This window comes from Chelmon rostratus, chromosome 16 (genome assembly GCF_017976325.1).
Source record: "Chelmon rostratus isolate fCheRos1 chromosome 16, fCheRos1.pri, whole genome shotgun sequence".
NCBI lineage: Eukaryota > Metazoa > Chordata > Actinopteri > Chaetodontiformes > Chaetodontidae > Chelmon > Chelmon rostratus.
In genome coordinates, this window is record NC_055673.1 from 6,800,516 (window position 1) to 6,827,292 (window position 26,777).

Sequence of the window (26,777 nt, forward strand, 5' to 3'; positions counted from 1 at the left end):
AGGGATCATTTTGAATACTTAACATACTGGTAGGTAGCTAAATCTTTAATAGTGCGTCATAATTATTTGCAAGTAGCATAAAATGGAATGGCTAAAAAAGTAAGCAATTCAGTAGTTGATTGATCAACAAATTGAATAATAGTTCAATCAACTAACTGTACCCAAGTATCAACTGTGTGTCAGTGCCGTACAGTTGGTACTCAAGTACCCGAATAAAGGACCAAAGTAAAGTGTTTGAGTGAATGTACTTTCCTTTCCACTACTAATTTTCTCCAAACTTTTAATTTATTCCTACACTTTATTTCACCTGGTGTTGGTTGGGTATCTTGTGTGTATACTTAATCATACTCACAGAAACTTTCTTGTCTTATATTGTAATAGCCTAGTCGAGTATCCTATTACTATGCTGCAAGTACAGCCCCCCGAGTGACTGGGATCATTAAAATTTGATCTGCCAGTGCGGTACAGCAAATTACGCATGCGCACAGCGGACTCCTAAGCTTCTAAGTGGCGCATGCGCACATACAAATCCCCAGAACCAACAGCAGCAGTGGTAGCTCAGGTCAGTCAGTCCAGTCAGCAGTCATCCACGCATCTATCTATATTCCCTTTTCTTAAATTAGCCACTTTAAGCTTCGCGATACCGCCCCCAATTTCAGCGTCGGTACGGAGCCGCCAGGCCGGGACAGAGACGGAGAGAGAGGCCTCGGCCATGGAAGCGCTCGGACCCGGTAAGAAATTTGAGAAAATAGAGAACGAGCTATGAGCGGGGAGCGCGAGCCGTGTGTGGGGCGCGTGTGCGCAAATGCGTCGCTTCACTGGGGGCCGCGGCTGCAGCGAGGCCTCGACGCGCTGACGGGAAAACAAACCGAGGCCCAGCCCGTGTGTCTGTGTGAACGTGTGACTGTCTTTATTTACATCGAGCTCGAGCCACGTTTTCTGTCCCAACGAGGGGGGTTGGTGTTTTTATCGGTGTTTCAGTAATGTCTGCGCGGTTTTATTTATCTGAAGCACGCACAGCCCGTCGTGTCGGGTCTGGCATTGTGTGAGTGGGGATTTAACTAGGACCTTCCTTCCTCCTTCCTTCCGCGTCGTGGTGTGTTTACGTTGATGTTTGTTCATGATGTTTCTTTCAAGCCACATAACTACGACCTCATTTCTACACCGAGGCCACACAATCCAGTCGAAATTTGACAAAATATCCCGAATGTATTGCTTGTTTTCTGCTAAACCGTCTAAATATGTACCATCGCCATCAGGAACAGTGCGTCTCTACGGGCTGCCCTCGTCCAAGATGACAGCGATGGGTGGAAAACAAAATAAATGCCAGTGAAACACGCGTTACTGGCGTGAAATGAGCAGACGTGCGTGTTTTGTGGCTCGTTATTTGCTGTTTTCATGAGACTGTGAGACCACAGCAGGGATGAATGGCGCTTTTATCGATCAGATCTGCGGACCAGCTCCATATTATCCATCTCCTATATGATAACAAAGGCACTTATTTTGCAGCGATGCAGCCATGCAATGATAAGGTATGCGGAGAAAAAACCACCGCCACACACACCTGTACACCAAGCGATACGATGCATTTGTATTGTCACAACATGCAAAATGTGGTCCATCCTTTTTTCCCCTACAGAGTCAAATAGCTCGTCGTTTTGTTTCAGAAATGCGCCTTGACATACACGAGCGATTGAATGCAGCTTGCAGAGCAAATCACATTTTTTTTGCGACAGTGAAGCAATTTTTTTTTTTATTTGGGTTGAGTCTTTGTATGTGCACAGACATGGCACACATGCTCCAGAAGAAAGGTGGCGACATTAGGAAAACTGAGATGCATTATTTAAGGACATTTGCTGAGCAGTAGTATTGAAATAAATATTAAATAGATGCACAGTGATGTATGATGGTCCAGGGGAATGTTTGGAGGTAGCACTATTGCATGACAACCCACAGGTGTGTGAGCCACTGCAGCCTCGTTGACACATACAATCACTGCAAGCCATCAGGTTTTTATCCATGATGACAGCAGATGCTACATTGCAGAATTCTTCTGATACTTCTGAAGGTCACTGCCAGTCAGCTACATTTTTTCAGGGAGGAGTAGTGTTTAAAAAATGTTTGCAAAGTGGAGTATAACTCAGTTATAATGATAAGATAAGCAGTGTGGTTTTTGTGTCCAGTGCTAATGTCAAACCTTTTATACTAATATTGATCTTTTGTAAGCTGCATCATTTACTGCAGTCTTAGTCAAAATCAATGCCAAAACAAGCTTTTTATAATCCCAAACTTATTCCAAAACTGTACTAAGTGACATACACTTTTTCCCTGTCTGACCTTTGTTTCTGACTTTCTTCACCCTGGTGGAGATTTCCAAAAAGCCTTTTTCAGTGAAAACAAAAACTACATTTGTGTGGGGTCATAATGCATAGAAAAAGCTCAGTTTTGAAAATGTATGTGTGAACTGGGTCTTTAACAAACAAGATCACAGGGTTTCAATTCTGCAATCAGCCACGGAGCATGAACAAAGTGACAATAGAATGATGCTGTGTTGCTCTTTAAAGCTGATGGACAAACTATGAATAATATCCAACCCTGCATAGACTGCCTCACTTGAGAACAAAGTGTTCACGTTGCAAATTTTAATTTAAAAAGTGCGTTTGTCAGCCCCCTTTGGTTCAGTTGCTGGATTTCTTCTTCACTTTATGGCTTTTCCTTTAGTGTGGCTTTGATTCTTTATGCAGGGCCCCCCAAAGGTTGTGTGTAATGATGTGATGAAAGCCCGGGGTGTCTTCACAAAGCAGCTGGTTTTATCTTTCTTTGTTTTGTTTTGTTTTTTTTTAATTTCTATTGTGTTTGTGAGACGCCCCTGTTGAAGTGGTGTTCCTACACAAACTGAAGCAGTCGGCTGTCACAGGAAAAGATGTAAGCGGAGGCAAACGGGCAACAGTTCACTCTGGGTGGCGAGAACTGAGGCAAAGAAACAACAACTTCAGCTCCTGATAAAATCTGGGAATGTTTGATGATTCAGTGAGAACTACTACACAAACATTGGATGTATGTGTTGAAATGCATCCATTGACATTTGTGGCCAGTGAACATGGACTGCTCAGGTGGAATGTGTGTGCATAATGAATGATGCTCAGCGTTGTATCTGAACTCGCAAGGAAAAATAAGTTGCTCCTGAAGCAACAGCTAAGAATGAAACGTCTGTTTGTCGAGGGGTGGGTATTCCCTCCTTGTGAATAGTCTTTCTTAGTACTTTTCCCTTTTCCACAGTCCAGTGTAGTACCTTAATCCAGGTGATCTGCAGGTGTGGGCGTCTGCGAGCTCCCTGCTCAGTGCCGTTAGTGTCTGACTCATCTACAGGCCAAGCCATCATCCTCATGCTTAGCTTTAGACCAGCTGTCTCTCTGCTTGATCACACTGTGGTTACCAGGGACACTCACAGCATTAGTAGGCTCTACAGTGCACGAGTAGCAAACCCCCTGCAAATGTGAGTACAGTGCATGTGATATAGAGGTTTATCAACATTAGATCAGTGACGTGAAAAATCAACGCAGTAGGACGGGTAGGCGATAATCTTTGCACCGTGTTTTTGCTCCTTGAAGACAGCTCGTGGTCAATTTGGATCCAAGCTGAAAGACGCACTCAGGACTACATAAGGAGCAGAAAGACTTGTTGTCCTCAAGTGCATCTGTCATTTTCTGTGCCAGGAAAAGCTAATTTCGCTTCCTCTGTGCCTCAAAGTAGATGCCGCTTTGTCTCTCTTGGAGCAGAAGCATAGCATGATGGAGTATGCCTGCTTGATGGGTTGTTAAAGTCGAGGTCTAAATGCCATCTTTGACAAGTCTGAAGGACCTCTTTCAAGTGATATCTAGCTCTATTTAAACGTTTTATTGCTAAGTTATTCTGTTAGGATTCAGTCTTTATATGCTGCAATTTAAAACTTCAGTAATGCATGATGAAGCTGCTAAAGGGATGAATAAAACACAGCTTCCATATAAAATGTGCTTTTTTTTATTAAGACTGGCCATGAACATGCACATGAAAAAGACATAGTCAGAAAAGAAATCACTTAAATCTTCCACATATTTGTAGCTTTAATTTTGGATTAAGTAGTGCGATTAGTGTTGGACAGTCATGTGATCTTTCTCCTGAATTTTCTCATTTTCCCCATGATGGAGCACTAAACTATTGTAGAGGCAGTGCAAAATACTGAAGTGACCCCAAAATTACCCCAAGCATTAGTCTAGTTCCTTATTTTTATACAGCATACCCATGCATGTTAGCTTTAATTTCTTGATTCTGTTTTGATGTCATTTGTTTAAAGCTCAAAGGATTAATTAGTTGATGGGCAGAAAATAATTATCTTTCAAACAATAATAGACAAAAAAGGCCAAACACAGTTTGGTTTCAGCTTCTCACATGAGAGGATTTGATGCTTGTCGTCATCATATATAATTGAAAACTGAATATCTTTGGGTTTTGGGCTGTTGGACAAACCAACATCTGTAAGAGGTCACCTCAGGCGTCTGCTTGGCAATTTGTCATTTTTCTTCATGTTTGGAGAAATGGTTAAATCAAAGCAATCCTTGTTGCAGCCCTGCATTTGGTATCTTTCCCACTGTTTGTCCTTTCAGTTTAATCAGTTGCATTCCTTTATTAGCTTGTAGCCATTTTGGTTGCACACACAAACTAACCTGAGCTGTTGCTGAATGATGAAACAAACCCAATCAATTGGATGGTCCAAGTTAGAAACTCATTTAGAGCTGAAACAACTGGTCTATTTATCTACTGGTTGACTGACAGGAAATTAATCTTCACCTGTTTAGCTAATCAAATTAATCATTTGAGCCAAACACTTCCAGCATCTCAGTATTGTGACAATTTGTTGCTTTTCTTTGTCTTATGTTATCATAAGCAGAATATCTTTGGGTCTGTTGGTCAGACAAACATGCAATTTGAAGACACTAACCTGGGCTTGAGGACTATTTTCTGACATTTTGCAGACTGAACAATTAATGCACTAATCAAGAAAATAATTGGCAGATTAATTGATAATGAAAATAATTGGTACTTGCAGCCATAACCCCTTTATTTGTGAACCTCAGCATGGACGTTTGTTGGTGTTGATTGTGGTAAGCAGACGGCATTTCACGTTGAGACACACACATGGCTAAGTGTAGTAGTGTGGCAGCTGAGGAGGCTATATATAGGTACATATCTGTTTTTGGTGAAAGTGGAAGAGGAAGACCTGGAACTCGTTTTGCCTCTCACACATGGAGTTAAACTCTTGCTGCACCAAGGGATCAGGAAAAATTGCAATTGCATGTCATACAATTCAATACGTAGGGCTTAGAAGGATAGAAGTCTGAAATGCAATTCAGACTTGTCTTAAATAGTTTTCTTGCCATCTTTTGAGCAACATTCTCCAATTTATGCTTCTTGCGGTTGAGAATTTGCTGCTTTTGTCTGAGTTTTATGTCCTTGTAGACTGAATAGTTTTAGTTTTGCTCCCTAAACAAATTTGACCTGTTTCTGACGAAACGATTAATCCAAAAAATGATTCTGAGATTAATTGATGTGAAAATAATCATCAGTTGCAGCCCTTGTATGATTGTGAAACATGCATTGAATTTAACTCGCTGACCCCTGCAGAAACCCTGAATGAAGTAGTAGCCTTGCAGTATGAATAAGCCTTGGGAAATGTCGAACTTGTGTTAATTTGAGATTGGGTGAAAGTGTTTTGACTCAACTGTCTGGCAGTTTTTGTGGTCATACTTTGTGTTTGTAGTGTTGTATTGAACCGTGTTTTATCCCAGTTTGTCTACCCCTCATGTACGTATAACGGATGACAAAATGTTATATAGACACATTTTCCTGCTTGTAAAGCCTCACCATTAACACAACACATCACAGGGGAGACATACTGTAAATACATGCACTACTATCGAATTACAATGTGCTTCAAATGCTTTACTGTGTTTGCGATACATAATGAAGAATTACACACACAATGTTCAGCTTGCAGCTCAGCGTAGAACACTTGGTACGCCTTCTGTTGCCATCAGTAACAAGGCCAGTAGGACAAAGTAGAATGAATCATCAGATAATTTTAATCCAAGTCGTGACAAAGAAAAGCAGACATGCAACAAATGGCTTCTTATTTGAGACTGTATCATAAACATAATGATGTCGAAATGCTGAAGGATGTTAAAATCACGCTAATGGTTTATTTGTATGGTGGAGGAGGAGGAGTGGGCTGCAGGGAGAAGGGGAGGGGATTTGGGGCCCAGGCTAGATGAGGGCATGTTGGGAAGCGTGTTTTCAGGAAGCGATGGGGAGGGTCCCGATTGTCCGTGCTCTCGCGCTTCACTTGCTAACTGGAGCGTGTGGGTGCATGGAGTTCAGGAGGACCCCTGCAGTCCCTTAGCTGTCAGTTGACAAAAGCATTAAGCAGCCTCCTCCGAATGCCACCAACACTATATTGTTTTAACTTCATTTACATGTTTTTCTGCCTTTTGAGTTTATGCTCAATCTTTTGTGTACTTCTGTCTTTTATACCAAACTGAATTCAGAGCAAAGATGTGCTGTTTCCTCTGAGCATTTTGCAGACGCTCTTGTTCAGAGTGATGCATGGCAGGCATAAACAACAGATCAAGGAAGATTTTGACAGACAGCAGGCATCACATTGCCTCCTTCCCTCCATGTCTCCATGTGTTGATGTGTGAGATATGATGTACCATTATAGGGTTCACTTGTAGCAAAAAGAGGCCTGAAGTCTATTCAACGGGTGACTAAAGCTCTCAAGACTTTGTGTTCCTCCATTGCCTGCAGCTTCTTATGCTACAGTTTAACCTGCAGGCACCACACCTGTGTCAGGTACCTGTGTACATGCATGTGCATACACTGTATGTAATGTGTGTGTGAATGTGATGTATGTATGTATATATGCATGCGTGTGTGTGTGTAACGGTAATCCCCGACTCTGTGTGGCACCCCTCCATATGGCCCTGCTGCTGTCTGTCTGAGAGGAGCTCGGTCTTTGTCTCGGCGTGAGGGGTGGGCGCCCTGTGTGTCTGGGTGGAGCTGGGGGCGGGCTGAAAGATAATTGGAGGTCATTGTTTCGCCAGCCCCTTGTTGACCCATGTAGGTCAGGGGCCAGAGTTACGGATCAATCAAAGCATGTACACGGGTCTATGAGGCCATTTCAGTGCATTCAAGCAGGCGTTGCTGATGAGATGGTTTGCAACAAGCTTGGCGTTACGCCGCGCATATTTGTCTTTCAGGTTTGACATTTAATGCAGAGATAAGCGCCACCTTTTGTTCACATTCAAAATAAATGCCAAACATGATTTATTTAAAGCTTCTTTATTTTTTTGATGTAGAATCATCTGTTTTTTTTTTTTTCAAGAGTCTGGAAAAAAGGAAAGTGACTAATACATGAATCCGCTATTGGAAATGAAGATAAGTTACTGATTCTGATACAAAGCAGTGATCTACAAAGTAAATAAAAGCTCCTATGAACTGTAAGATGATGAAAAATCATTAAGAAACTGCTACAATCACTGTTTTCTCCCTCTGCTCTCTGCAGGCCCGCCCGCCCCAACCTCTCTGTTTCAGCCTCCACGGCGTCCCGGCCTTGGCACGGTGGGGAAACCCATCCGGCTCCTTGCCAACCACTTCCAGGTCCAGATTCCCAAGATTGATGTCTATCACTATGATATTGACATCAAGCCTGAGAAACGGCCTCGGAGGGTCAACAGGTAAATCTGCTGACAGGTTTGAGGTCTTCCATGTCTTAGGTATTTGTGATCTTGAAATGCTATTGGATCTGTAACTATTGCAACCAAAGAGTCCCAGGAGAAACTTGTCTCCAGGAAGTTTTAGATGCCAATAAAAGTGGAATTGTGGAAAAAGGAGCCTTTTTGTTTTATTGCAGAATGAAACCACATGGCCATTTTCTATGTTGTCAGCAGAAATCTTAAATCACTGGTTGGGCCTGTGTTTTTGGCTCACCGTCCTGTTGTACCTGTCTTGTAGGGAAGTGGTGGACACCATGGTGCGGCACTTCAAGATGCAAATCTTTGGAGACCGACAGCCGGGCTACGACGGGAAGAGGAACATGTACACAGCTCACCCACTGCCAATTGGGAGAGACAGGGTTGGTATTCCAAACACTCGACCCTCTGTGTCGTCAGCATGTGCACCGACTTATTTGTGTACCTGAAAAAAACGGTGTTTAAATGTTTTTGACATGTTGACAAATCAGTTAGCCCTAAATGATTCAAAAAGACGCGACAGGTGGCAGTCAAACAGTAATTTTATGACAACAATTTTATTTTCCTTTTCCTTAGTTTTCCTAGTTTGTTTTAGAGGAAAAAAAAATCCCTGCATACTTTGTTTAAAAAAAAAACTGCATTCATGGAAAAAACCTTAAATGCATTATTAAAAACGAAAAGCTATAAAGACTTTCATTCACATTTCTGCTCCCAGCGTAAACAGGATTTTCTTAAGTTTATTAAATTAAGCTTAATTTTTCTGTTTTTGGCTTCTTGTTTACAGCCTTAACTCTGTGTGGCTGCACTGTTTTAATGCTGACTCTTTTTTTTTTTTGTAATTTTAAAGACCAACAGATTTGTCATTGCTCTCTTTTCAATCTGCTTTCCCTTGAGTACTTATTGTCTATCGCTCCCTGTTCTTCAATCCCTCCGTCCTCATCTTTTGTTTCCATCTCCCTCTCTTTGTCTCCTTCCCCTCCCTCTGTACTCCCGTCCTCCCCTCTCTCCATCTTTAGGTGGACCTGGAGGTGACTCTGCCTGGTGAGGGGAAAGATCAGACGTTCAAGGTGTCTTTGCAGTGGGTGTCTGTGGTGAGTCTACAGATGCTGCTGGAAGCCCTGTCGGGTCACCTTAACGAGGTCCCCGAAGACTCTGTTCAGGCCCTGGATGTCATCACGCGGCATCTGCCTTCCATGAGGTATCGACGCTCACCGCCTCTGCCTTTTCACAAACACACCCCCCACATCTTTTTCACGTCTGTTGACAGTTATTGCTTTTTATCTTTTATTTGTATTACTTAATTTCCTGCCGCCTTGTGTCTTCCTGATCAAGTCATATTACGCAATGTAATTATTGTGTTTGATGCCTGACTTGGGTTCAGCAGCACAGTGTGACAGCTGAACCACAGGACACTGCATCACTAATGTGTATGATAGATCTGTTGACTTTGATTTGAATATGGGGAGGATTTACTGTACTGTTATACCTGGACCTTATTTTCTGTTGTATTGATAACTTTGTGTGGGCTTAGACTATTTACTAGATTTTCTTGACACACAAATAATTAAGTGCACATTTCCAGACACGCTTGGCAGATTTAATTCCCTTTTATGTTAATTTGCAAACCTTCAGCAAATGTGAAATTGGTCTCTTAAGTGGGCCTCCTGTGCTTTCACTGTGTAACATAACTGTCTAAAATTTTCAACATAAACGGACTAATTTGAATCTTTGTCTGATTATTAAAAAGGGATCCCGTGGACATTTCATTCATGGATTTGGTTTGCGTCCATGTTGATTCATTTGTTTGTTGTTCGTCCCCTGTGTTTTTTGTACACAGGTACACTCCAGTGGGGCGTTCGTTTTTCTCCCCTCCGGAGGGCTATTACCATCCTCTGGGCGGAGGCAGGGAGGTGTGGTTTGGTTTCCATCAGTCTGTCCGTCCTGCCATGTGGAACATGATGCTCAACATCGACGGTAAGACCTGAGCGCAGCCGATCAACTTGAGCTGTGATTTATTACATTACCTTCATTCACACACCTGAAGGTAGTGATTGCTTGTAATTGATTTGTGACTATGCCTGTTGTGCAGTATTCTGCATTAGGCTGATGTTTGATATGGGTGTTAACAGGTAAATAATGTTAGCATGTCTTAATGCTTTACCCAGCAAGATTCAATGTAGTAATATGCATTCAATCGCTGATAATCAGTGATGTTTTATTTTCATCGTCAGCTGCTGCTCTCGTATGCCCAGACTGCAGCAATAGATACTAAATACATCTGCTGCCATTATGGATTATACAGAACTTCATGTTCTGTAAAAATGCAATTCACTTCAGCTCCATCTCAAACTAAAACCCATCCGATAAGCTGTTAAACTCATCTGTAACTCAAATTGAACTTCCAGGCCTGTTTTCAGTCTGAACACCAGTTAAGTCAGTTGAAATTGTAAAATTCAGTATTTCACAAGACATTTTTGCACTGAAGCCAGTTCCTGAATCTGAGAGTGGAAAGTGGTGGTTGAGATGTCCTCTTGCCACCAACACCAAAAACACTAATCCAATGAGAAAATGGTTTACTCGCTAAATAGTTTGTTTGTATCCACTTGGTTGTATTGAGGTCAACAAAGTGGAAAGATGCTAAACAGTCTGTAGCCATTGCTGATGAGATAAGGACGTTCATTATGGGCACAAGACATTGCTATAAAGCTCCCTTTGTCCCTGCTGCATCATCACTCCACTCGCTGCCTGTGATGAGCAGTATCATGGACTCATTGGCTTGTTTGTACTTATTGATTTATGGGACTGATTTGCTGAATAATGTCATATCCGTTCTGCCCCTCAGTGTCAGCGACAGCCTTCTACCGCGCTCAGCCTGTGATAGAGTTCATGTGTGAGGTGCTGGATATACAGAACATCAACGAACAGACCAAACCACTGACTGACTCGCAGCGCGTCAAATTCACCAAGGAAATAAGAGGTGAGCACTTAACACCAGCGCACACACATAATATTCGGACATTTGACAGACATACACACATTCCATCCACAGTATCTGTGACTCACCGTGTATCAAACTCACCAGAGATTGCAGTAAGGTGTGGGCCTGCAAGGCACATGCATGTTTGTTTTTATGCAGTATGTACGAACTAAAGAATCTACACCCACTGCTGACACTTAATCATGCTGTATAACCACTACACTTACAGTACACTTGTCTTTAACCTGAGGGTAACAATTGTGTTTCTGCCTTTTTGAACAGCAACTAGGCTGTCTTAAATTGGAAAATATGTCAGTGAGATTCACACAAGTATTCATAACCGTTATCCATAACTCACTATTTTTATATGCAAGAAAAATTGCTATTCCAAGCAGCTCCAGTCTCTGTCTTCCTCACTTTTCATATTGTAAATGCACAAAGAACCACCATATAATCATGCAGGAGTGAATGGCATTTTTGAGATTTGATGTCATTTTGAATCAGACTGTGGAGTTTCAACTGCGCATTTTCTTTGACCCTTGTAAGCGCTCTCAATTCTCCTTTTAGTTTGTGTTTTCAGCCGAGTTGTGACAAATGTGTAAAGGGGAAACTGCAGAGAGCTGAAACACCCTGCACACAGTTGGCTGCCTTGTCAGCATATATCTTTATTGCAGTTCTGAAAATGGCATTGGAGGAACAGACGAGTACAATCGCAACCCACTAAACTTAATGATATCAAAACATTTGAAATTGCAGTTGGTTGGAAAATGTCACTGCTTCTTCACATGAGTGTGTAACCGTTCTTTCTTGTTTGTTTTCAAACAGGCTTGAAAGTTGAGGTCACACACTGTGGTCAAATGAAGAGGAAGTACCGTGTGTGCAATGTAACACGCCGACCTGCCAGCCACCAAACGTAAGTGCCACAGTTTGTTTGCCCTCTTGCCATGAAAAGAAAAACTCATAAGGTTCTCATTTTTCATAACTAGTCCACAAAAAATGTCTGTCTGATATTACACAATTTAGTCCAATTAAAGGGTTCTTGGTTACAAGTTTGATCAGTTCCCAGTGTGCTCTGGTGGAGGGGTGCACTTTATCAGTTTATCAAACAACCAAAGCAGGCCCCATTAGTTGCCTAACACAACCTGAAAATGAGCACTGCATGTCTTGGTTGCATGAGAAACTGATCAGGTGCACCCTTTCACCAGAGCACAGAGCGAGCTGATCACTGTGCATGCACAGTCTGCATATCGCTGACCGTAAACATGCACGCAACACCGCTACTGTCACAGATAATGTCGCCTGGATGCCAGAAGCAGGCATTCAGTAACACGAGGTGTCACAAGGGGGCATGTTCTCCCGTTATCAGCATCATCTCGCACCGCTGCTGGTTAAAAAGTTTCTGTCACAGCACTGCCTCGTGTCATAATGTAAGAAATGCACACAAAACTTGCAGTGTCCTGATCTATCTGTACTTCTTGCTGACATATAGATAAATCTGTTTGAGTTTGAGACTTTTACCACCCACAGCTGCACTGAGAGATTTAAACATTGTTAGAATTGTAGATTACGTGTAAATAACACAGCTGGAACACACAAGTCCATTTGTCCATAAGTTCATTATACTCTCCCCACTTGCCCCTGCCAGTGTTGCTTTTGTTGGAAGAGGATGGCTTTTAAAGTACCCACATGATGAAAACTGTATTGTTAACTGTATGAATGACACCCTGAATGCATCTGGTGAAGCTTCCTGTATTTTTCCATATATATAATATAAATTGTAGGGAAAAAAAAGATATCAGAATGTCACTTTGTTTGATATTGTGCAGCTCGAAGGGCAACATTGTAGGTGTTGTGTAGTACCAAAAAGTCCCAACATTGTAAGAGCTTTTGACATGTTAATGAAACTTTGGTCATTTGCCTTTTGTTTTACATACTTGTGTGGACGTCTCTGTGCTTTGCCCACATTTTCCATTTATTCACAGGTTCCCCTTACAGCTTGAGAACGGCCAAGCCATGGAGTGCACCGTAGCTCAATATTTCAAGCAAAAGTACAATCTGCAGCTCAAGTATCCACATTTACCCTGCCTGCAAGTAGGGCAAGAACAGAAGCACACTTACCTTCCCCTGGAGGTGAGAAAGAGGCTGTTTTGATGCTTAAATGTCATTTTAGTTTTGTTTAGACAATAAAGCCTTTCATCTTCATCGGCAGCATTCGCTCTTTTAATTCCATGCTGTTGTTCCTCTTATCTGATTGAGTTTGTTCCATCAATGAAATGTTTCTTCCTCCTCTGTAGGTCTGCAACATAGTGGCAGGCCAGCGCTGTATCAAAAAACTGACAGACAACCAGACATCCACCATGATCAAAGCCACAGCTCGCTCAGCCCCCGACAGACAGGAAGAGATCAGCAGACTGGTGAGTGCTGTTTCCCTCTTGGGGTGGGAATAAGAAAAGCAACTGGAGCTGCTCGCATTTGGTTGATTTTTCTCAGAGGACTTTTTCAGTTGCAGCGACTGCTATGAACTCTCTGCTATTAAAGAGACAAAGATAAATCGGTATTATCACTTCTTTATATTTGTTATGTCTCATTTTCATTCCTCAACCTTCTTCTTCCCCTTCAACCACCCTCCAACTCCTCCCCTTTCCTTCCGCCTTCTTTCCCAGGTCAAAAGTAACAGCATGGTCGGGGGCCCGGACCCTTACCTGAAAGAATTTGGCATTGTGGTGCACAATGACATGACCGAGGTGACAGGACGTGTTCTCCCAGCACCCATGCTACAGTATGGGGGCCGGGTGAGTACAGACACAGGGAGAGACTGTGGCAGGGTGAGTACTGGGCAGGGCCCGCACTCTGGGGACACAAGCCTGACTGGGACCACACGGGGTGGGGGCATCACAGAATGAATGCTGGGACATGGGGGAAGATCCATGTTGAGCAGGGGCTTTCTGAAGCAAATTTGAGGTTAATTAATATTTGATTAAAAATGGCTACTATTTGAGCTCATGCTTTTTTACTAAATGTTAGAGTTATAAAGTGGGAGGCGGTATTTCGGGCACCCTTCGTTATGGAAGAGTCCCTGTTGATTTTCCCCATAGCCAATATGAGGTGACTCACATTTGGAGCACTTCTACAGCTCAGATGGACACCACATTCCCACAGTTGACTCATCACTGCCAGAGATGAACAACTGTGTTAGAAAATATTTATTTGCTTTAAAAACAACTTGCAGGTACAATCCTGTGTACATAAAAACCCCAGGTGAGAAGTTGACTCCAACTCCCAGGGTGCATTTCAGTAAAAAAAAAGAGAGCTCCAGATTCTGTTATATATGACAAGTAAAAGCTTTATGTTTGCAGAGTCGTACTAATAATACAATATTCATCTTAAACAAACTGACTTTTTTACTCTAGATTACTTCAACTGTGTTGTTTTGTGTCAGCTGCACCTTTTCGAAGCATTTTGAATTGGCTACAGCTCTGATTTGTACCTCTGGCTGGCCATTTCACCATAGCAACAGCAGCCAAGAATCATGGAATCATTGCACTATTTAGAGCTGACCTCCGTGCCAAAATGAAGGAGAAAACATGATTTATTTTTATTTTTTCAGAAAGTTGTAATAATCTGAAAAGGTGTCCATAACTTAAACCTATAAGATTATTACATTATGCAAGAGAGTCAAATTAAGAGAGTAAATATTGGGATGTGGTTAAAAGAAAACATTCAAATAGGAATCCAGAAGAGGAAAACACCTACAGAACTAGCTGCTTTTCTGATTTTGCATCTCTGCATAGGCCTACTGTATGCTGATTGGTCCTGCAAGTTTAATTGCTACTGTTAATTCAGGTGATGACTAGATGCAGTATTTAACTTGAAATACAGACCTGTAAGATCTGGATCTTGCCCCGTGTTATAATCCTGCGGTTCATCTCTGCAGTCTGCTAAGTGCATCTCTCTCCCTTCACCGACACAGCTTCTGAGTGTGTAGATATCACAGCGCACGTAGACGAAAGCTTGAGTTTTGGACTGTTTCATTCAGTCGAGTCTGTGTTAGTGGGTGAATGGAGATGAGGAGCATGTCGCTGCAGACTGCTGAGATTCACCCTTTGAATCTCAAGTCAGCTGTTCAGAGAGATCTGCTTGGAGGGTGCATACAGAAGATTCATAGCAGACCTGAATGGACCAGAAAGGCGTTCATTTGCGTCCAGCTCGTCAACAGAAGACGTAGCTGAGAGCATTTTTTTCTGGACAAGAAAAAGATGTTTATCCATATTTTTTACAGAAACTCTGACCTTTTGCCCCTACGTAACTGCCTGGTTGTTGGGCGTGAGCGGCTGAATTGGGGTTCAAGGATTGTGTATAAGAGGGGAAGAGTGGATGCGCTGCCAACAGGAGGACGATGAGACTCGTAGCCACCCAGCTTTAACATAAAAACCATCTAAAAGATTCACTTTTAAAGCCTGTGGAGTGAATGTGACTTTATCTCCCATCTGAAAATGAAAAGGTTAATATAAATTCGACAGGTGCTGGAATATAACACCCCATGTAGAGGCAAGCGCTCAATGATTCAGCTAAGATGAGATGAAACTTTAATGATCCCTGTGGGGACGTTGGTTCTTTGTATGGGCCAGCTTTTCTCTTATACTCGCTGCTTCATTTACGATTGTCCCTCAGATAATTACAGCAGATTGTTGCTTGAAAAAAAAAAGCTCTTACGTGCCAGCGCCAAGCTTAAATCCCTTTATTGGCTACCTGAACTATACATTGGTTAATTTACCCAAGATCCTATCACTACACACTCTCTTTCTGAAAAGTCTTGGCCACTTGCCTGCTGGGATATCGAGTCTAATCGGCTTCCAGTGAAATGCCCTTAAATGTAGACTGAAGGCTTTTCCCATCCGAATGAATGAAATATACACTTTTCATTGTAACATTAACACTGTAATGATGTTTGTGGACATAGTTACAACAAAGTATTCACAGAATGAAAGTGAAACTGTCTGTACAACATGTGAGATGGGAAAAGCTGCAGTCTAATTTAAATATACCATGACCTGTGATGAGGTGTTAACATTGCCGACAACAACCTGTCATCATTTATCAGGTTGTTCTTAAATCCTGAAACTCTGATCTGTTCAAACATCTTGAACACTTTTTTGAGACAATCTTGTAATGAGATGTAGAAGCGCTTAACTTTCCTTGGCATGCCATTCTCAAGTAGTTCATTGTGGTCACTTGTTTTGGAGACTAAAAGCTCTTAATGGCCTTCGGCAAATCTCGTTAACTTAATTGAAAGCCACTGCCCTTTTGAATTTGTATTCACAGCCACGCTCACAGTACAGCACTCACCTAATGATGTGTGTTTGATCTGATACACTACTTCTTGCTGCTCATGTCAGAACTCCTGCTATAAAACCAGGATATTTGTATGTACAGTAAAATAAACAGAGCGTGTCTCGCTTCTAAATACTTCAAGTCTCACAGTGCTGAGTATAGACTGTGGGCCGATCAATGATTCATGCACAGGCACACACAACATCATTACAGTAAAACCGGTATGCAACCATTTTGAAGTCATTCACTGTGCGTAGAATATTTCAATCTGTGTAACAATGTGTCTGTAAGCGTTACAGTTTGTCAGTATGTGGTTGGAAAATCAAAGTGTGGGTTGGGCTGTAGTACCTGTTGTATTGGCTCATCCAACCGGGGGGTTGACTAAGAGAGTAGGGACTCTCTCCGCAGAATAAAACCGTGGCCACGCCCAACCAGGGCGTGTGGGACATGAGAGGGAAGCAGTTCTACGCCGGCATCGAGATCAAGGTCTGGGCTGTGGCCTGCTTCGCTCCACAGAAGCAGTGTCGAGAGGACCTGCTCAAGTGAGTCGTGGCATCTGCTGCTGTGTTGTTCCATGTTGGCTTTATAATGAGGCTTGTCCCAGAAATGTGAAACATGTGGAGGACAAGGTGAAGTGATGGTGAAGCTCTGCTGTTGCCAGTGTCTGTTCAGTCGGCCCACCATATTAAAATATCTTCAATGACTACTGGACAGATCTCTTCCTCTAGCTCCACCCTGAGGTTAACAGTAGTAGTTGTAGGTGACCAACAACTATTGGATGGATTGTCATGAAATTTGGTGCAGATATACATGTAAAGGATGGAAGGATGAATTGTAAAAATGGTGATCAGGTAATTTGTCTTCTTTGAATTGAATTTGTCCAATACTTGAGTTTATGATCAAATACCTTCAAGTGTGATAAGATTTCCATCAGCTTCAGCTGTACTTCGTGTTGGTGCTAGTTAGCGAATGCTAGCATGCAAACACTAACATGGTAGACATTACACCAGCATAACATAGCACTAAGCACAGTCTCACAAAGCCGTTAATGTGGCTGTAAGATCTTCCGTTACACTCTGCAATTACAGTTATCTTGCACAAAGATAGTGAATCTATTTCTCCTTATTTACGCTGAATTTATTAAATGTTTTCCGATTATGCTTACGCAGCTGATTTCTGATGAGCATTTAATGCTTTTCAACAGGAGCTTCACTGACCAGCTTCGAAAGATCTCCAAGGATGCCGGGATGCCAATTCAAGGCCAGCCATGTTTCTGTAAATACGCCCAAGGAGCTGACAGTGTGGAGCCCATGTTCAAACACCTCAAGATGTCTTATGTAGGCCTGCAGCTGATCGTGGTCATCCTGCCTGGAAAAACACCAGTGTATGGTAAGAAAGTCCCAATTTTGCATGTTTTTTAAATTAATTAGTCTGTTTTTAAAGTAAATTGTTGATGTTGATCTTTGGTCATCTCGGTTTTCCTCTACAGCTGAGGTGAAGCGGGTGGGGGACACTCTCCTTGGCATGGCAACCCAGTGTGTGCAGGTGAAGAACGTAGTGAAGACGTCCCCTCAGACCCTCTCCAACCTGTGCCTCAAGATCAACGCCAAGCTTGGAGGCATCAACAACGTCCTGGTGCCTCATCAGAGGTCAGCCCGGGTTTTGTTATTTCTTCGTCGCAGTCCAGATGGGAGTCTGGAATGTGTCTTGGCTTTGAATGTTGTAGATTGGTCACATGTTTTTTGAGAGTAAATAATCCCCCGGTAATCATGTGGTAAGGAGCAATAAAAGTTTTCGTAATAGTCTGCATCATTTTCATATAATGTTCGCTGTTCTTGGCGTTTATTTCGTCTGGTCCTTAAATTCTGAGAATCTTTTTAACTCTGCACAATTTAGGTCTTTTTGTCTCACGTTATTTTCTTCGTAATCATGCTGTTCTTGAAGAACATGCTGTAGAAACTGAATAAGAGATGTGATGTACGAGCCTGTTGATGGAAAGTCTCTTTTCTTTTTGCGTGTCCTGTTCTTGGTTCAGGCCCTCTGTGTTCCAGCAGCCCGTCATCTTCCTGGGTGCGGATGTCACACATCCTCCAGCGGGTGATGGGAAGAAGCCGTCCATCGCGGCGGTGGTGGGCAGCATGGATGGCCACCCCAGCCGTTACTGCGCCACAGTGCGAGTCCAGACATCTCGGCAGGACATGTCCCAGGTAACAGCATTCTGCCTGCACATTTAGATTATCATACTACTGACAAACGGTTAATTTGTACTTGTAGTGTTTGAGCAATTCAGTTTAAAATCAATCTGTTCGGAGTAATTTAATGCTATTTTCAATATATAGTATCACTAGATGTCAGTTTTGGACTTCTGGACATTTCTCTCCCATCAAGTCTGATGTACCCTTTAACTCTGGCTCTATGTGCAGTTTCATCCGCTTTTTTTTTCTTTTGAGTCTAAATCAGTTGTTATTGGCTCTTGTAGGAGCAGCTCTTCAGCCAGGAGGTAATCCAAGACCTGACCAACATGGTGCGCGAGCTGCTCATCCAGTTCTACAAATCTACGCGCTTCAAACCCACACGAATCATCTATTATCGTGGCGGTGTGTCTGAGGGACAAATGAAACAGGTGAGACGTTAGCACTATTTAGTTTTCTGATTTATTTTTATGCTTATCTGCAGCTCATTTCTGCCATATTTTTTGCCATTTTGGTGTGCAAGCCTTAAGTTTGATCTACTAGGCAGCTGTGATTCAGTCTGAGGGGGGAGGCTGTCAGAACTTTAAAGATGAAAATCTAAAATGATGTTGTTGTTTTTTTTGTATTTTATTAGGTCGCATGGCCGGAGCTGATAGCCATCAGGAAGGCCTGCATCAGTCTGGAGGAGGATTACAGGCCAGGCATTACCTACATTGTGGTTCAGAAACGTCATCACACTCGTCTCTTCTGCTCTGACAAAGCTGAGAGGGTCAGTAGGAGTTCACTCTACTGTAGTCGCATATCCATCTGATTTTCAAGCGAACTTGAAGCAAAATGTTGCACAGGAGACAAAAAGAGATGTGAATTAGGTGACGTTTCATCAACTGGTTTAGTGCAAATAAATTAGACTCTGCAGAGGGTTGGCGGTATAGACTATGTTACGCTTATCTTTAATAAACAGTTGAAGAAGAAGTCGTCATGAGTAGCCAGCCACCACTAAACTTTAAACATGAAGAAGATTAGAAAACCAGTCGCTCTCAAAGAGAAAAAGAGAGTCTTCAGGAACTTCTGCTGCTGCTTCTTCTGCTCATCCTCCTCCTCCTCAGCTTCTTCTGCTCATTCTCCTCCTCCTCAGCTTCTTCTGCTCGTTCTCCTCCTCCTCAGCTTCTTCTGCTCGTTCTCCTCCTCCTCAGCTTCTTCTGCTCATCCTCCTCCTCCTCAGCTTCTTCTGCTCATTCTCCTCCTCCTCAGCTTCTTCTGCTCATCCTCATCCTCCTCAGCTTCTTCTGCTCGTTCTCCTCCTCCTCAGCTTCTTCTGCTCATCCTCATCAGCTTCTTCTGCTCATCCTCCTCAGCTTCTTCTGCTCATCCTCCTCCTCCTCAGCTTCTTCTGCTCATCCTCCTCCTCCTCAGCTTCTTCTGCTCATCCTCCTCCAGCTTACAGCTGATCCACTCACGAGACTTAAATGTCTGCTATGTCAGCACTTTTTCAGAAAAGGTGTTTCTGTCTCCCATGAAGCACATAAACGTTTTTACAAAAAAATGCCGCTGCAATGAGCTTCTTTTTTTAGATCTTTTCAAATGTGATACTTCAAAATGTGCGTGAAAATATACCCATACTGGTAAAACACAGCTTATGATGTGTGACATTTTTAATTGCTTTCTGTTGCACAACATTGTCAGACTGTTAACTAATAACATGAATACATTGATGGACCTCTGCAGGTTGGGAAGAGCGGTAACGTCCCAGCAGGCACCACAGTGGACAGCACCATCACACACCCGTCCGAGTTCGACTTCTACCTGTGCAGCCATGCTGGGATTCAGGTGAGGGATTCACAAACCTTTCATCCATGAGTGTTTGTGATAAATTAAGTGTTTGTTTTTTTTAGTATTTCAATTTGGTTATTCAAATGTTTTGTAAGAAATCTAATGCAACTTTGCTCACTCCAGATCTCCAAGTCTCCTTTGCAGTTTTGAATTGGTGGATGGATTTGGCACATTTACACACACACACAAAAATAGAAATTACGGGTACAAACAGTTATTTTACTGGAAATTGTCATCAAGGGTATGGCAATTTTGCTCTGTGGTTACCGCAGTAATGATGCTTAATGACAATAAACGGCATGACTTGGATGCTTCTTTGACCCATCAGATGGTTTGGCTGTTATTTAAAGTGATGCTCTATCCACAAACTGTCTTTTCAATATAAACCCCTGTCTGCTGTAAATTTAAAAGTGGAAACAGATACTTGCATTGGTTTGATCATACTAAAGCATTTAGTTCTTGCTCTTCAGTTTGTTGAGGAGAGCTGTTCTGTGTTAGCTCATGTACTAGTGAGCCTTATGCTGCACATCAACATAAAGGAACTCCTGTAAAGAAGTGGAAATTAAGACCAACAATCACAGGTGTGCAAACTATCGCACCTGCACACTGAAGCAGTGTATTTAGTATATTTATTAGTATAACATAACATAACATGAAAATGATCAGTTCTGTATTGATATCTAACATGTTCGATTGTCCCTCAGGGAACCAGTCGTCCGTCCCACTACCACGTCCTGTGGGATGACAACTGTTTCACTGCCGACGAACTGCAGCTCCTCACCTACCAGCTGTGCCACACCTACGTCCGCTGCACACGCTCCGTCTCCATCCCAGCACCGGCCTACTACGCCAGACTAGTGGCTTTCCGAGCCCGCTATCACCTGGTGGACAAAGACCACGACAGGTGAAGCCGCCCTGGATATCTGTGGCTCCAGTTCAAGAAAGATAATTAGCTCCTATCTGGCTGTGTTGGACGAGCAAAATGCTTTCACCGACCAGCGTGAATGGATACTTTAAGTTAAAATGTGGAAATGTTTTCTGAACCCTGCCTCTCTCTGTCTTGCAGTGCTGAAGGCAGCCATGTGTCGGGTCAGAGTAACGGCCGGGACCCCCAGGCGCTGGCCAAGGCAGTCCAGATCCACTATGATACCCAGCACACCATGTACTTCGCCTGAGCTATCAAGCACGTCAGCCAGTCCACCCGCGGATTCCCCGTCTTTCTCTCTTTTAATCTCTTATTTCCCTGTCTCTCTCCCTCTCTTCTCCCACATCTCTCTCTCTCTCCTTGTAGTCTGTCTCTTTCTCTTCACACTCACTCTACTCATTTTCCGAATCTGCACCAAAGCGGCTCTTGGACGGGGAAAAATCTGCTGTGTCTCGACGTCCAGCAGGTTTTTGTTTCCACGAACAATCTCCAACCAGCGTTCCCAATCAAGCCGCCTTTCAAACCAGCAATCCAGCACTGCGACCCCCGAGGGTTCCCAGTGCGCAGAAGAAAAAAAACGAAAAAACAAACCATACACACATACTACAAGTTGAGCCATTATTTTGAGTTTGTTTTTTTTTTCTATTTGAATGTCTGCACTCTTGTGTTTGTAAGATACACTGAGCAAGGGAGTGGATTGGCACAGTCCGTGTCAGCGCAGCTCTTCAGCTCTCCCAGCTAAGCAGGACTCTTATCTACTTTTACCTCAGAGCCCCTTTGGGCAAAATCTGTCACAAGGTCTTGGGTTTATTGGGTGGTGGGGAGGGAACTCTACAGGAAAAGAGACGGAGGGGAGTCGACCTTTTGAGAATGATATATATATATATATACATATACATATATATATATTTTCCTTTTTTATGAGCGTGTGTTTTAACTTTTTCTCCTTTACCGTCTTTTACAAGCGAGGTGACCTGGGTGTCATGCCCATTACTACTTTCCTCCCATCTTAGAAGAATACGCAGGTCTGAATGTGTGTGAGTGTCTGTTTGTGTGTGTGTGTGTGTGTGTGTGTGTGCGTGCGTGTGTTTGTTTGTGCGTGCGTTTGTTTGTGTGTGTGCGCATCTCTGTATATACATGTACTGCTGTATGAGAGTGTGTTTGTGTGTGCATGTGTGTTTCATGGCAGGCCACTGAATTGTAAAGGGAAATCAAGGAGATAACTGCTGTAAATGCCTCAGATTTGTTGTTTTTATATTCACACATACAGTACATATAAGCATATATTTACATCTATAGAGCAACTTTGAGACATATGACTTAAACAGGCCTCCTAGAGGCTGGTGTGGGTATTTGTAGCAGCCCTGGCTCACTTATTAATTGAAATGCTTCGAATTACATTTTGAGCATGTGCGTTAGCCTGCTGCTAGTGCAGGATGGCTGGGATTTGCACCTGTGGGAGCCAGCTGCTCCTTTGTGCCTCAAAACATCAAGTCCCATGAAAAGGAAAGGTGATTGAATCCATTTCAAGTAGTGAGTGAAGTCAGGTCTGACGTGTAGCAGTAGTAACCGTGGTCTGGCCTGCGACTGGCTCAGCATTGGGACCTGTTGAATGGCTAAAGGCATTAAACACAGAGTATGGTCTTATCAGCCTTGCTTTCTGTGTTAAAAGCAGGATCTTATTTTTCTTTGGACCTGATTATCAGAAAGATTATATGATGACACAGCTGGACGTTGCTTTTCTTTTCCTTTTTTTTTTTTTTTTTTTCTTTTTGTAGTAGTTTCAAGGGCCGGAAACCAACATAGTTTTTTGAGGTGTCCTTTGCTAATACTGGCCAATTCATTGCACTGACCCGGGACGCTAGGCAAGCAACAGAGGGCACTCTCAATCTCTCGTACCTTTATGCATTTATACATACGAATCAACAAAGCAGATTTGTAAAAGTTTAATATAAGATGTTTTGTGGTTATCTTAAAAAAAACTGTTGTTTAGAATTAGTAGTTTACCATTGATGTTGTTGTTGTTATCGTTGTTGTCAATGTTGTTACTATTGTGATGAAATTTTCCGGTTGGCAGCAAAGCCAGTTATATAGTTACTAGTGCGACTTCAGGAATAGACTTCAGTTGTTGAGCTGCAGGTTAAGGGGTTAGAGCTTTGGGTTGGACATTTTTTTTTGTAGCATTCTGGTTAATGGTGAGAAGAAGTAGGCCCCAGGGTGGATGAATTCATGCTTCCTCTGCAGGTTCTGATGTGAGTGAAACCTGGCGGCAGATTTGAGGTATCGTGTAGCACTCCGACGGGTAGAACAGATCTGCCGCTGTGCGCATCACTCAGCCGGTGTCGTTGGGTTTTGATCAGATGGATGGAGACAATCAGGGATCGTAATCAGAGTGAACCTAGATTAAGAGATTTGTTAAAAAGCGGTCTGTGATAGGCGATGAGTTGAATTTTTAGACTTTTTAAAAAATGGTTTCTATTACTCTGTGTGTATTTGAAGTATACCCATCTTAAAGTCTCTGCTATTTGACAGTGTTTGTTTCATATTTTTATGCATTTTTAACACTGGATTAAATGAATTGACAATAAGCATAAGCACTGCCCTTGGACCCCCTGTACAAACACTCTGCAAACTGTCAGCATGGAAATCGCAGCGATGTGCCGCGGTCACAACGGCACAGGTGGTGCCCCCTGGTGTTCTGATTAGGAAAAGTTGTAGGGCGGGAGGGTTTGGAGAAGCAGTCGACGTGCACGCCTCATCAGGAGGGACAGCTCAGTGGAAGCCCTTTTGTAATAAACCACCCGTAAAGCAGCAGGTTTACTATGAATGAGTTTGAGCACCTGCCTGTTGAAGGCGTGGGCGTTGGCTCATTTAGGAGCAGAGAGGCAAGAAAAGAGGAGGGGCTGGGGTGGGGAGGGTGATGTCCAGGCATTGCATGCAATAAGTTTTACTCTTTGTTGAATGGGGGCAGATCAATTTTTAAAACCGTGCACTAGTTTTACCAAGCCAAGTGGGCTGTGATTGATGTTCATCTGGCATCTCTTAATATGGAATGATTTGATGTTTTATATCCGTCACAATATTTGATCATTAAACTCCAGTCTGATAAACGGCCACTCCCTGTTTGTAACATGACATTGCAAAGCAATATTAACCCAGTTCTAGTTTTCAAACGTGGAAAAGCAAAGCTATAATTCTTCTCATTGTGGTTGTTGGTCTACTTTCGCAATTGTGTCTGTGCTTTTTATTTTCTTATTTTTAGTTCATTTTATTTGCTTGTATCAATCAGTGGGAATGTGCATTTGGTGGAATAGTTATGTAGGCTTTAGACAATTTTCTTTAAAGTAACAAAATGTAGACTTTGCTCGCCTGCATGCCAGAGTATTGTCCATTTAAAAAAACAAAAAAAAAAAAAAAAAAACCTTTTTGGAATCATATTTATTATGAGAAAGAAAAAATATAAACGCTTTTTTTCCTTGTCTTTTTTTTTTTTCTTTTTGGTAAATGTTTATGAAGTTAGTGGGACTGTTTTAGGCTAGCAATATTTGTCCGGTCTCTCTAAGACACATTTTAAAGATTCCTACACAAATGTCAGTAATTTGGGAGGTACACTCTGTTTTCTGAGGCGAGGGGGGGGCCCAGCTCTTTGCGTCGTGTTCAAATTCAAACGAGGTACTTTCTTCAAACGTGGACCCGTTAAAGACCTAACCCCTCTCGCCTTCGCCAGGTTACTGTAGCGAGCATCCATTTCGTCTCCTCGTTCCTGGTTTGTACCTGTGGCCACGCCTCTCGGTGGGGGCTCTCCTGTCTCCATGGCAACTCTGCTGACCCCTCACAAGTGCACTTCCTCTTTGTGAAGGGGTCCCCATGGCACCAGCGGAGCAGGATTACCTCTTTTTAACCTTTTTAAAAAAAAGATCCATAATTCTTTCTGTGCCCCAATAGAAAGAGAGCATGAATTATTTTTAAATTCCTCTCACTTTGATATATTGTTATATCTTAACGAATTTGTAATTTGACATTGTGTATCGTGTATTTTAATTTAATTTTGTTTTTTGGTTTCTTTTTTTGGGGGTTTGTTATAGCTCTGCTCTGTTTTTTTTGTTTTGCTTTTTTTTCTGCTAGTGGTCTCTGAAGCTGTGTGTGATTGTCTAATAGCAATAAGAATCATAGAATTGGAACATTCCAATACTATGAATGGAATGTTCCGATTCTGTGAATGAACGGAGCCCTTCCTGAACGGTTGTGAGAGGGCGGGGCATGTTGTGGCCCCGCCCCTCAGCAGAGGGCCATCCACTCGCTGTTATTGCTATTATGTGACATGTTCAAATACTTTTTTTTTTTTTTTTTTTTAGCCTGCAGGGAATTCTTGTGTTAATGTGCAAAGTAATAAATTGGTATTTTATGCCTATAACAGAGCTGGTGTGTTCTCGTCTTTTAGGTCATTGATGACAGATGGCATGTTAGCCATTGAAAACGGGCCCTTAATGTCCTCATAGAACTGGTTGACCAATCAACACCAAGGCCTCTGTGTGCATTTATTTTGTCACTAGATGGCATTCTTTACCAGGGTAAATGGGATCACATGATTACTGAGAACAGTAAAACATTAATGAGCTGTTCATTTCCTCACCTTGATTGTCAGGTCATCTTTACACTGAGACAGCATGTGCCTACAGCACATGACAACATTAAAGGTTTTGTTACATACAGTAGCTCAGGCCTTTTTTTTTTTTTTTTTTAGCCCTTAATACACAAAAAACATGACACCAATGTAACAGAGAAATACAAGAGCAAACAGGAGTATAAACAAGCCTTGCTGCTGGCTGAACTTCTATTGAGAAAGCAGAATGAATTTAATGCATTAAAAAAAACAGTATTTTATCTCACATTTGTCCATAAACATGTGTTACTAAATGTGTAATATTCACGTTAGATTTAACAGTCAAGTCCTGACATGATTATTGTCTAGAAAAACATTTAAAAGATGGTTTCCACTGTCCCTGCTCCTTTGGATCCAGGGCTGCTGTGTTGGGGCTCCCTCCCGTCCTGCTGCCTCAGGTAAAAGAGGTCATGGAGTCAGCTGATATGACCTCACTGGTAGGAGGGAATTCACTATTTTTGCAAGTAAAATGCCATTCAACAGGAACAAAGCTCATCTTCCCCCATTGTATGTGGTGATATTACCATGAATATGTAAATAAAGTGAAACTGTAAACCTTTTCTCCTTATTGCATCCAATACCAGGCTGCACTGCATTACCTGTAATGTAATTTCACTACACTTCAGTATTGGACCACTATAGGCAAACACCTACATCTGTGTCACACTGGACAGCCATCATTGGTATGTGTCACCTTCCTCTGCCTCCCTTTGTGTATCATCCCCTCTCCTCTCCTGTTTCCTGTGTCCTGGCCAGTTGTCATGACCACCGTTACCAAGGAGAGCGGAGGCTACAGAAGAAAGGAAACCCGAACCACAGATCTTGATGCCATGATATTTAATTCATCGGCACAATGGCACACCAAGGTTCAGAGTAATGCAGATGGAGCGAGAGCGGTCTTTGGTAGAAGGGACATTTCTGAATATGAAGACAAAGAGGTGCTGTCAGATCCGTCTGTTACTCTTTTTGTTTCACTCCTCTAGCTGTTCATTTAACAGTATATTGATAATAACCTGAATGAATGCCCAGTATGGACCTGCCACTTTCAGACTGTGAATGCTTCAGCCACAATTTA

General features: G+C 42.4%; 1 protein-coding gene across 2 annotated transcripts; it reads left to right on the forward strand.

Moving 5' to 3' along the window:
* Positions 1–544: 544 nt before the first annotated feature.
* On the forward strand, positions 545–25,413 carry ago4 (argonaute RISC component 4). 2 transcript variants are annotated; one of them, XM_041954862.1, is made up of 19 exons: positions 545–731; positions 7,598–7,769; positions 8,047–8,167; positions 8,801–8,982; positions 9,622–9,758; positions 10,627–10,761; positions 11,587–11,674; positions 12,744–12,891; positions 13,056–13,175; positions 13,425–13,586; positions 16,486–16,634; positions 17,297–17,481; positions 17,582–17,741; positions 18,128–18,299; positions 18,572–18,715; positions 18,919–19,053; positions 20,010–20,111; positions 20,819–21,018; positions 21,181–25,413. In XM_041954862.1, exons 1-19 carry the CDS (start codon positions 713–715, stop codon positions 21,287–21,289), a joined length of 2,640 nt encoding a protein of 879 aa, XP_041810796.1. In that variant the 5' UTR covers positions 545–712; the 3' UTR covers positions 21,290–25,413. The 2 variants fall into 2 exon arrangements, with proteins under 2 accessions (XP_041810796.1, XP_041810797.1); XM_041954863.1 differs by having other exon boundaries at positions 16,501–16,634.
* The last annotated feature ends 1,364 nt before the right edge of the window (positions 25,414–26,777 follow it).